Raw genomic sequence first — 12,556 nt, 5'->3', positions numbered from 1 at the left:
AAACTACATGGAAATAAATTCAGTGCAAACGTGAATAAATTGCATTTGAAACAAAGCCATTTTTGGTTTGTATTTAATTATTTTTATATAGTTTTGTTTACAACAGAGCAACTATTGGAGCCAACTAGGCCTGTCGCAATAAACAAGAAATCAATTAATCGCATGATGAATGAAAATAATCGACCTCATTTTCATTTATCGGCTTTATTGTTTCTTCGTGTCTCTCTCTTTCTACTGAAGACATGTCACATGGCTCAACTCTGGTGCTTTACATTGTCTCTCCTTCCTTTCTCTTTTCTCTTTAAAATCTGTTTTAACGATCCAAAATCGTGTTTTGGGATCATTAAAAGCGGCTAAGCTGAGAAGCTAAGCTAACAGGCCGACCTCGGGAATAAACCTCCGTCTTATCGAGCTCCAAAATTCACGGTTGAAACCCGTGCCTTCGTGTAAAAAGTTGTTTTTCTCTGCAAAAAGAAGCTGAGAACTTGTTTACTGCTTTTTATTGAACGCTTTGTGTGAAAAATGCTATGCTAAACAGCTCAAATCACCGAGTGTCCGCCATGTCACCATGTCACCATGTCACCATGTCACGTCAAGGGGCCTCCCTCCCATTTTTCTTGAAGAGACACGCTGTTCAACTATCCATCCTTTGGTTCAAACAATCTTATACTGCCATCAAGTGGTCAAAAAAGGTACTACACTCCAAACAAATCAACATTTATTCTAAAAGTTGACAATTAATTATTGTTAAATTTCAAACAATATTATCGTTTATCGCAATAATTTCTGAGACAATTAATTGCCCAGCAAAATTTGTTATTGTAACAGGCCTAGAGCCAACCCAATCCAAGATGGCCGCTACACTCAACTGACTTTATAGTCAATGTTAAAGACACTGTGCTGAAATTTGGTGCATTTTTAACTGAGTCATTCACATGGCTTGCTCCGAGCCCTCGCCAATAAGCGAGATCTTTACTTATAACCATTAACAGATGGAGTTAACCGTGTTTGTCTGTTAGCAAAATATGTCATGAACCACTGGACAGATTTGAATGTTGCAGATTAACTTGTGAAGTCAATCCAGTTGAAGATGGGTGGTGCAGCTATGACGGTAGCCAACCCAAAAGGCGCTGTAGCTCAGTAAGTTCTACAGATATTGAAAATGTGTTGTGGTAGTAGCTGAGAGTCATCCTCTACACATACTGTGAACGAGACATTGCAAAAAAACATGAGAATGTGTTTAAAGTACAACTCATGTCTCAACAGGAGATGACTTTAGTCTAAAACGCTGGTGGGCGATATGCATTCAAGGCCTTCAGTTTTTCTGAGCGCTCATAGTAACCAACAAATTCTAGCAGATTACGTGAATACAGCTACAGATTTGGAATTCTGGTAGAGAAAACAAAGCAGGGATCCTGTAGTTTTGAATTAAAGCAACGTTGCATAACATTTATATTCAGGTACTGACCCAGATATTACCTTTAGCGACAAGTGGTTCTGTATTGTCACAATAACTGGATGACTCACATAAAAAACAAGTTTGAATGAAAATGAAATTAAAAAAGCTACATGTGGGCGCAGCAAGAGGAGCAGAGGGGAGGTGTTGGTGACGTGTTAGTTGAGTGTAAATAGTATTAGTGTTTGTAACTCAGCGTGTCCATATGACAGGATGTGTCACTGGTGCTGATTCACCACAGGCGTGCATGTCACAACCAGTCAGTAAATACTGGTGTGAACTACACTACACATCCTATACAGTCTATATAAAGACGCACAGATATTTCATGAGAGCTGCGCTCATCAAATAAATAATTATTTGTAATTCTGTAAAATGAGTCCCACAGTCCTAAATAAGGAGAACGATCTTTGCATGTAAAAACAAAACAGCAGAGCAGTCCCAGCCTGGGGAACTGCATGCGCTCCATCCTACACCCACACAATTCCCTTCAGTAATAAAGAAATTTCTTCCGACAAAGTCCTACTTTAACATCAGTCTGGACTTGCAGCTGAGCAACAGAGGTGGGTAAACACAGGAGAGTATGAACAAAAAACCCTGATCTTTGGCTTTTCAGTTCTCAGCAAGAAGCTCGAGGCAGCCGATGAAACCGATATAAGCCAGACGCTCGCTTTATCGTCTTTTTCATCTGCCTCCCCTCACACATGAAGCACTGGGAGCCTCATACGTGCACCATTACCTGTCAGTGTCACTATTAACACACTAGAATTTAATTTATACACTCCTGCATCAAATAAACAAGTTTTATGGGGGCTCCGCCAATCATCTCTGTGCCTGCTTCCATTCACCGTCAGACACACAGCGTGCTTTAAACAAATTAATCGGCTGAGAGTTTTAGGGTTTCATAACAATCAAGGTCCTCACCTTTACGTTTTCTATGGCATTCAACAACTAATGCAAATGTTATTTTCACACTTTGGCAGTGGAGGATAATAAAAGTAATCATGTGCAACTAGTTAACGCATGGACGGACGGACGGAAAGACAGACAGACAGACAGACAGACAGACAGACAGACAGACAGACAGACAGATAGATAGATAGATAGATAGATAGATAGATAGATAGATAGATAGATAGATAGATAGATAGATAGATAGATAGATAGATAGATAGATAGATAGATAGATAGATAGATAGATAGATAGATAGATAGATAGATAGATAGAGCAGTCACTTGCTCTTTTGTGATTTTTCAAAGTACAGTACTGTAAGATTGTACACGACAAAAAAAAAAAAGCGCCGCCATCTTGTAGTTTTCTTTCAATAAGCCTACACTGTATCACCAGTCTAAAGGACTACATTACCCAAAAGGCAAAGTTGCTTTCTGCTGAAAAGGGGGGAAGTTTTGATCCGATACGACAAAGTTTGGTCCTCTCTTTCATAGTGACTTCGGCACGCAGATAAGAACCGGACCAGAACTGGACCACGGCTGGATAGGTCTGCCAAACCTGAACTGAGCCGAGACCAGAACCGAGCTGCAGAGCTCATCTTGATTAATAAACTTTTGCTTTAGTTTACATGATTTCAATGTGTTAGTTGACTGAACTGTTTTAGTTTTTTGTTTCAACTCAGAAATCGATGTCATTTCTACTTGGTGGATTTTCACTTGTTGCCGGGGGGTCCTGGAACGTAACCCCAGCGATAAACTAGGGACTAATGTACTTTATTAATCCCAAGGGGAAATTTGAGGCATCCAGCAGCATTTGATAATTGTGGAAAAAATAAAAACTCATCTGAAATATAATCAAAAAAAGAAGCAGAATACACAAATTTGGAAAAAGATAATATGCACATGTACAAGGTGGTACTACATTCATGATTAGCCTATATATATATATATATATATATATATATATATATATATATATATATATATATATATATATATATATATATATATACATATACACACATCTAGGCATCCATATACATGTATATGTGGACCTCAGTCAACACAAAAATGAATATAACTCAGTTCGACAGACACTGAGCTAAATTTAGAAAGTGGCAGTAGCTGAGAGTCATCCTCATCACATTCTCAGAGTGTTAACACATCTCACGAGATTCCATAAAATCACATGAGATGGTGTGAAACATAATTTACAAGGTTTGACCAGAAAAGCTGCAGCTTCTCAGCAAAACATGATCCTAGCCTTAAACTGTGGCATGAAAGGTGGTGGGTTTCCTTCAAGAGATGAAAGGCCTTTACTTACTACGTGATGTGAAATAATAGAAAGGAGACTTAAAGTCTTCTTGTGTCTTATGTCTTACCTTTCATGCAAACAAAACGGTAAAAAGATCTAAGAACAACCAAGAGCAGGAATCTGTCAGACGTGTTCCAAAAAGACCTTTCAGAATAAACACTTTTCCTCTCTTTCTATTCTGCACACACATAATGAAGGTGATCGACTGTGCACAGAAGTGTGTAATATTCACAGAAGAATTCACAAAAGCGTCCAAGAACCACTTGTGTGAGAGACGCAGAGCGTGCACGGCTGACGGGTCATTCAGATTGTAAACAGAGGCTGGCACTGGACCCTGCAGTCAGGCGCGAGGCCACAGACGTGGAAACTTTGGTGCAGAACATATTCTGAGCGTTAACAGCCTGAACAAGAACTTTATAGAGAATTTTACTTTTATCTGTTTGACGTCAACTCTGCCTGTCTGTTAGCAAAACATCTCATCACTCACTGACTGGATTGTAATGAAACTTCCAGGAAACAATTATTGGATGTACCACTGTTGTAAATCCGATCCAAGATGGCCACCACAGCTAGCTGTCATTAGAAAACACAAAATGGATATAACTCGGTCAGTTTTGAAGACGTGGAGCTAAAATTGGGTGTGGTAGTTTCTGAGAGGCAATCACAACTCATACTCGGAGCTTGACGTCTCACATCTCATGAGACTGAAGATATCATTTTCAAGGCTTGACTAAAGCAGCTACGACTCTTTGTGATTTAATAACGGGAGCTTGGTTCAAAACTCTGGCAGAGGGCGACATGCATTCCCTTCATTCAACCTTTATTTAGACGGGTTAGTCTCGTTGAGCCTCTGGGACTCATTTACAAGAGCTGTTTAAGGAATGCTAGCCCAACAATTAGATATATTTGATTGCTATAATAATCCTAAACATTTGTAATTTGTTTTTTACATAAATCATAAACTGAAAGTTTGGAATCCAGGACATTCAGCTGAGTTAGCTTTTTTGGAGGAACTTGTTGCACCCTGTTTATGCAAAACATGTTGGTTAAATTAAAAACAGATGCTCCATCTGTGTGAGCAGGCGTTTTAAAGCCAAGTCTCTGGAACTGTACTGGAGAAAACCTACACTGGCTCACTGGGTGTTCTTCTTCTTCTTCTTCTTCTTCTTCTTCTTAATGGAGTTTAATGGCGGTGGTGTGCATTTTACCGCCACCTACTGGTGTGGAGTGTGGATCAAAATGGCTGCAATCCTGTTCATATTGTCTTTTCTAATATTGTGTTTCTAAAAAAAATCGTATAATAATTTGAATACTTTTACTTCTTATTTCCTTTTGTAATATATTTATTGTACTAAATGTTCCTTTGATTTTCCCTAATTGTTCTATCATACGCCTTCTGTGATGTTCATATTTCTGACACACCAAAACGACATGTTCTATTGTTTCCTCCTGTCCACAGTGCTCACATTGTCCTGCATCAAGTTTCTGAATCTTGTGTAGTATGTTAAGTCCGGTATGTCCAAATCTTAATCTGGTTATTAGTCTTTCTTCTCTTCTGTTCCTCCCTCCTGTTCTCATTTCTCCCACTTGTCTCTGAATTCTGTAGTACCATCTTCCTTCGTGCTCTTCTTCCCACTGTTTTTGCCATTTTTCCTTTAGTTTTTGTTTCATACGGTTCTTACTTCTGATGTACTGATGGATATTGTAAAATTGATTTGATCTTTTATCGCTGCTTTTGCTGCCCTGTCTGCTGCTTCATTCCCTCTGATCCCTATATGTGCTGGTGTCCATGAAAATATCACTGTCAATCCCATCATTTGTATTCTGAATCATGTTTGTTGCAGTTCTAGTAAAATGTCCGGTCAGCTATCTGAATGACTATTTTACAAACTGATGTGTGTTGAGAGTCTGAGCACTCACTGGGTGTTTCTCAGAGGCCACACCTGTAAACAGTGAAGCCTGATTGCTCTACCTGCAGCAGCGGCTGGTGCTCCTCGTTAGTAACGACTGCACAAATATAAAATAAGAGTGGTGAAGCTGGACGCCACGGGGCAGAGGTGACCTTTCAGTCCAGTTTTAGTGTCTGAGAAGCATTGGGTGTTGCTTCTCAGTTACTAGTCATGGCTGCTGGATTCATTTTGTGGTATGTGTTTTTGAAATGATGAGCCATTAATTTCTGAAAAGGGGGGGAAAAACGCTTAACTTTATCTGTTTATTTTCCAGGGTTTCTTATATGGTTTTGCTGCTGGGTGATGGTGTTCTTTCAACTGTGCGAGGTAAATATTATTCTAGGAAAATAGTTCAACTGTTCTTGCTGCGTATTAAATGCGTATGAACTTTATTTTACAGAAGGGGACTTCCGAGTCTCTTTAGACAACAAAAACCTTAAAACTGGAGATTCCAACTCCATATTTTCTTATCAGGGTGAGAAAGATTGGGCTGACAAGTTTGCTGGTTTGCTCCCCCCAAACTACATCCAGCCTTCAGTGGCACAGCTGCCAAATCTGATCCCAGCTCGCCAAACGCCAGGTAATGCTCCCAGTGGTGAGGAGGTAGAGAAAATCGTTAATGGTGAAGCAAGAGAATGGGAATCAAACCTCCTTGAACCAATCAGATTTCCTCTAATTGCATCGTACCCAAAAGTGGGACCAGAACGGCAAAGGCCAACTTTAAACCAGCCTCAGTCGGCGCCACTTCCTACTTTTCTGGTCAAAAAGCCTGCTGTGCCAAGCCTTGTTGAAAGTAGTTTTGAAAACAAAAACCTTATGGCCAAGCCTGCTCTGTACGTTGCTGCCTCATCGCCGAGTTTTCAGTCTCCACCTGCAAGTCCTGTGGTTAAGGAGTCTCCTTTTGGTTCCCTGAACCAGCTGCTCTACACAGTTTCCAGTCCAGGAGGCAAGCCTGTTTTTGAGAGACCTCAAGAGAAATTTGAAGAGCCCCTGTCTTCAGGCTCGAACGTGATGGGATTCGGTGGAACTCGGCCTAAATACAACCCCGTTCTCGAACAAGAGTCTCACGAATATCCCAGTGTTTATGTTAAACCTCAGAGTTCTCCACCTCTTCGAAACGCAGAGCGTTACAGCCAGGGAAACGGCATCGACGGTTCAATTGGTTATGCTCTTCCATTGTGGAAACCCTCATTTCTAGGTCCAGTGGGTGGTCTGTCTTACAGAGATTGGATGGGCTTCCCTTTCTCTGGCTTTGGAAATGACAACCTATATTATGGTCAAATGGCTTTTAAACCACAAAACTTTATGACCAACACACAAAACTACTGGGTTCCTCAACTGCACTTTCCCCAAAGAGTCATCCGACCATCCAGTCGTCACCCACGTCGCAAAAGCTATGTTCGCTCTAAAAGTGGCTACCAACGAAGGCGGTTTCTGCAGTCCAAAACCACTTACATCCCAGGATTTGGAAAGCCACAAAAATACACTCCAAAATCTGAAACTCAAAAGAAATACCCCCTGAGTCTAACCCCCTTCAGAAAACCTGCACAGAACTCAAGACTACTGGTGCGAGAACCCATAACCTCATGGAAACTTTAGGAAAGACTTCAAGGTATGAGTTGATTAAAATGCTTAATGGACAAACTGCCTGGTTTCATTTTTACTGTAATTCCTGCTTTGTTTGCAGAATGACCTGCCTCCAGGAAGATGACTGAAAGAAACACTTTTAAATTTATAATAAATTTTTAATTTGATTCCAATGCTACAAGTTTTGTGTTGAGCTTTATTCCAAAACCAGGTGCATCTTTCTGGTTTCACTGAAGGATAATGAAAGTGTCTCACCTTGGCATTGAAATCCTTGTTTTCCAAACCCCCTGCAACAAAAATCCAGTCTTAAATTTGGATGAAGCTCTTCAACTCAAACTATTATTTTTTATTTTTTTTTTTTTAAAGAAGGTAACTCACCATATAAAATCCGTGCAATGGCTGCAGAAGGTCGGCTGCTTAAAAAACCTGGCGGTAAACTTGTGATTTTTCACTTCGTGCACGTTCTTCTGTCGCAGGGCACCTTTGCGGGCGAATCTGTTTCCAAAGCCCGCAGAGTCGTTGTAATGTAGAAGATGCTCAGCCATGACTGAGAAATGATAACAAATCCAACTTTCTGGTCCGGTCCCTCTGGGTGATGCTGCCTCCTGCTCTCCCCCTCTCCTCTCTGCTGCTCCACAGCTGAGCGCGTCTTTTTCATCCACCGTGACGTCGCACGAGCCTCACTGTTACGTGGGAATAAAGCGCACCATAATTTTAAACTTGGTGTGTCATTTGTTTCCTTTAAACGTAAACTGCAAAATAACCCGACTTGTCCTATTTGAGGTTTTTTTTTTATTTTATTTTTTTTTAAGGTTTGCTTTTAAGGTAAATCTAAACATAAATGATGCATAGGGATGAAAAATGTAAACTCAAACTAGAGAAAAATGAACCCCAAAAAACGTGAGACGTTTGCACTGGCATAAAGTTCACAAAATGTTTAATAGCGTAACTCAATTTGTTTTTAGTCACCCGAATTTGCAATAAGGATGTTTCAGTGTGCATACATTGTAGGTTGAACTTTTAAAATGTTTGACCTTTTTAGTTGGGATTGTACGCATAAAGTAAAATTGCCTTGTAATTGCAGTTTTGTTTTTTTTGTAATCAAACATTAAGTAAAAAATAAAAATACGAGGCGTTCTTGAAGGCGTCATGTTTTCCAGCCATCAGCTTCAAACTACTGGAGTTGTGCGCCCTCGTGTGGACAGAATGTTAAATTGCATCTCCGTACTTCAGAATGCCTTTTTTTTTTTTCTTGTGGCTCATTGCTTAACTCTAACATTCCTTAAGCATCTTCAAGGAAACTATTAGAACAATAAAAACATGGTAACGAGTTTAAAACTTGTGAACATTTTCTTTTTAATGGGATATTTACAAATTAAACATGTTTGGCTTTTAATGTTTTGAGCATCCCTGCCCCATTACTGACATTAGATAAAGTTGGAAATGGACATTCTCACTCCTATGTAAACTTGACTGGCTCAATTATTTTAAATTTAGCTAAAGAATATCGCCGTAACAAAACTTTTATTTTTTTTATTTTTTTTAGCCCCTTCAGTAGTTCATTCCGTGATTCCACCATTGGTTGGCAGGAAGTGGATAATGCAAGATTTAGCTGTTTTTGTAGCAAGAGACTTTTAAAACACATGACATATTTTGAATTAAAAATGTTAAATGAAATCTAGTCCAGTCTCCAGCCTGGAAGAGAAACTTTGTTTTATTTTACTTTTAGGAGTATTGCTGAAAAATAAAACATTACCTCATATCATACTCAACCGTCAGCTCTTTGCGCAGAATACTGTATTCCAAAAATTACTGAATTACCTTGCTGGCATCAGTATAGTGTACTTTATTTAAATATATTAAAGCTGAAATGTTTCTATCTGCGTCTTGATGCTTGAAAAATCTTAACGTTTTATGTGAAAGCAACTTCTTGGCAACTTCACAAATATAACATGAAATCAAGAATGTTCCTTGAAATAGCCACAATTCATTCATTTAACCTTTATTTATACATATTAGTCTCACTGAGTCATGAGGATTCGTTTACAAGAGAGACCGGTTTTAAACAAAAACCATAAATGAGGTACACACAAAATAATTCATCCCAGATATATATATATATATATATATATATATATATATAAACATGAGTACCAGTATGAGTTGAGTTAATATGACCAAACATAACAATTTCATGAAAGGTGAACGACATAAATCCAGGAGAATATTATTCTTATTCTAATTATCCATCCATCCGTTATCTTTACTCGCTTCTTCCTTTTCTGGTCGTGTGGGTCACTGGTGCTCATATCCAGCCATCACTGAGTGAGAAGCGGGGGACACCCTGGACAGGTCTCCAGTCCATCCCAAGGACACATAGAGACAAACCAGTCAGCCTAACATGCATGTTTTTGGTCTGTGGGAGGAAACCAGAGTACCCAGGGAAAACTCACACATGCACAGAGAAAACGTGCAAACTTCACCCAGAAAGGCCCCCGGCTGGGACTCAAACCAGCGACCTTCTCACTGAGAGGCAACAGCTCTACCAACTGATCCACCGTGCCACCCTATCATTCTTATGTTATTTTTAAGATCAAGGACTTCGTTCTTTCTGCACTGTATATTTTTACATTTGTCTTCGTGTATCCAGATGTTTAATCCTGAGTTTGCTGAGCTTGTTGACAGCTGTGATGGACTTCTTCCTGAAAACTAACACCACAATCCATGAGTGTTTTCGCCCACTTGTATATTTTCCTAACAAAAGACAGCAGCTTCTTTTTCGCACAAATCTGCAAAATGTAAACTGAATCTCAGTTCAATGTTTACGGCCTCTGAGCATCTGTAATCATCTGCTCCATCCGGTGAATGAAGCTGCCACTCATCCTGATGTGTATTTGTATGTAAACAGAAGCCACAATGTTTCTGTTTGACACATAAATTACTGCTGAATAATAAATACAGTAATCTTGTTCTAATATGTCTGCCAATGTTTTCCACTTTTGTTTAGCATTTGTATGGCAGGTATCAATACGAGTACCATAGTAAATCTCATCAATTGATGGTTATTGATGAGAGTTTGAATAAACCTGGGCCTGCAGCCTGAGTGGCAGAGCCTATGATGAACAGGAGTCAAACGCCTGATTGTTTGAGGTCTGCCTCTTTGCTTTAATGTCTTTAATGATTATTTTACTGATTGGATTGTGGAACAATGAAATATATCAGAGTGATGATGATGGTGTGTGTGGGTGTGTGTGTGTTTCATTAGCAAGTGACATGGGCACCAGTGACCACTGCAACCTGGTAAATAAGAATCAGTCAAAGATAACAGATGGATGGATGGATGGATGGATGGATGGATGGATGGATGGATGGATGGATGGATAATGACCTCTGCCACCTAATGGACAAGAGAAGAACTCAACAGCAGAACTACAGCTCGTTCAGCTCCTGGTTCTTCAATCATCTCCAGCTTTTATTATTAAGGAGCTCAATACACTTGGTGTTGCCAAAAGTCTCTTAAAATAAAAAAATCATAAGTGAAACTACAAAAAGGTGTTCCTTTAATGAGGTAATGAAGAACACACTTAGTCTCTTACATGTAGGAGCCAATCTGTTTTTAGATGATGCATAAAAATGTGATTTTATCTAACCGGTGCAAACAAATCTTTCTTTTCTTTTGTTAGCAGAGTACTTTATAAACAGAAATATACTTTGGTTGATTCAAGTTACAAAGAGAATGTGGTTTATGTTACTTTTTGTCTTTTGTCTATTTAACTGGAAAGCTTTTTCTTTCAATGAACAACTAATTTCAACGCATACTGTATATTTTTCATTAAATACTGTGAATGCTGAGTGAGAAATGTTTGCTGAGGTTTGCTGGAAGATTAAACTAAACTGTTAAAGCTAAAAATGCAGAACAAATGGCTAAAAGCTAGAAGAGGCAGAAAAGCTAAAAATGGGAGAACAATAGCTAGAAGATAAATGAATAAAGATATCAAAACGCTAGTTAAAAGCTAAAAGAAACTGAACAATAGCTATAAGTTAACGAAATAAAACACTTGCTAAAATGTTAAAAATGCAAAACAATGGCTAAAAGTAGCAAAAGGCTAGCTAAAAGTCAAACATAGCAAATGGAAAGCAAATAGCTAAATATAGCAAAAGGCTAGCCAAAAGCTAAATGAATAGCTAAAAGCCAAAAGCTAGCTAAAAGTAGATAATTGGTGACAGAGCATTAAAGCACCTTTAATATTGTTTTTTTTTTTGTTTGTTTGTTTGTTTGTTTCCTCTCTGATTTTGAGTTTATGATTCATGTCACAGCTTTTTTTATTATTATTATTATTATTATTATTTTATTACAAAAAAATGCACCAAAATGTGAGAATTGATGGGGAATGTGTGCTAAAATTTTTGGTAGCAGTATATTGTATGAATTATGTGAAATTAGCAAGAACAACAAAACAGAATTGTTTTTGTTCCATTCATGCATCATATTGAAGTCATAATTTTAAAGTATGATCTCAAAATATGACTTAGAAGTTCTCATAACCTACATCTCTGAAGGTCTGAAGGAAAAACAAACAAAAGGAGTTTAGACATTGTCTTGGATAATAAGCAGAAGGTACAAACACTGAGGTTCTAATAAAAACCTGAACAGAAAGCAGGAAATAAAAACTCCAGAGCAGAAACCCACTGGTAGTTTGACAACAAACCTACATAACCTTCTTAACGATCCACCTTTTCATTCTTAAAACAACAGCTTAAGGACAGATCTCTGGATGACTCTGTGTGCTCATAGTGATGAGTTGTAGCTGCTGACCGGCAGAGAGCTGGACTTTGCTTCTGTTTTATGACTGAGCTGCTCACACGCCCAGTGATCACAGTTTGCTCTGGTTTCCCGTCGCTCTCACTCCTCTGACACGAGTGAAGAGACAAAAGACACAGCAGATTTAAATTTCAAACCTCTTTTTAAAGATGTCGAGGTACCACAAAGCAGCGATTGATGGCAACTTGGACCTCTTGAAAGAGGCCACGAGGAAGCACCTGAACACAGCGGACGATGACGGCATGACCCCCACCCTGCTGGCTGCTTTCCACGGACACGTCGACGCTCTTCAGCTCATATGCAGCAGAGAGTAAGAACGATCTACTGCTCTTTATCTGTCAGGGCTTAGAAAGAGAACAACTAAAAATATTATTGTTTTAGATCATTTAGATATTAAATTATTCCTTATGAGAGATCTGTATTAACACTGGAGCTGTAAAGGTCAAAGGTTAACACCACTGAAAGGACGTTTTATA

The 12,556-nt window shown here is 38.8% G+C and overlaps 1 protein-coding gene across 1 annotated transcript; it reads left to right on the top strand.

The window, feature by feature from the left end:
* The first annotated feature begins 5,772 nt into the window (after positions 1–5,772).
* Positions 5,773–7,436, top strand: LOC119421625. Its single transcript, XM_037688975.1, has 4 exons — positions 5,773–5,865; positions 5,946–5,998; positions 6,072–7,283; positions 7,359–7,436. Exons 1-3 carry the CDS (start codon positions 5,843–5,845, stop codon positions 7,268–7,270), a joined length of 1,275 nt encoding a protein of 424 aa, XP_037544903.1. The 5' UTR covers positions 5,773–5,842; the 3' UTR covers positions 7,271–7,283; positions 7,359–7,436.
* Positions 7,437–12,556: the final 5,120 nt, after the last annotated feature.

This window comes from Nematolebias whitei, chromosome 15, assembly GCF_014905685.2.
Source record: "Nematolebias whitei isolate Nwh7 chromosome 15, NemWhi1, whole genome shotgun sequence".
Classification (NCBI taxonomy): Eukaryota; Metazoa; Chordata; class Actinopteri; order Cyprinodontiformes; family Rivulidae; genus Nematolebias; species Nematolebias whitei.
This window is presented reverse-complemented; position numbering and strand designations above follow the sequence as displayed.

What these genes read in the sequence shown, in the direction of transcription:
- LOC119421625 (XM_037688975.1), top strand. Translation starts at nt 5,843, where the DNA reads ATGGCTGCTGGATTCATTTTGTG. An exon ending in GCTGCTGGATTCATTTTGTG is followed by an intron (nt 5,866 to 5,945) that starts GTATGTGTTTTT and finishes TTTATTTTCCAG; the next exon opens with GGTTTCTTATATGGTTTTGC. An exon ending in TGTTCTTTCAACTGTGCGAG is followed by an intron (nt 5,999 to 6,071) that starts GTAAATATTATT and finishes TTTATTTTACAG; the next exon opens with AAGGGGACTTCCGAGTCTCT.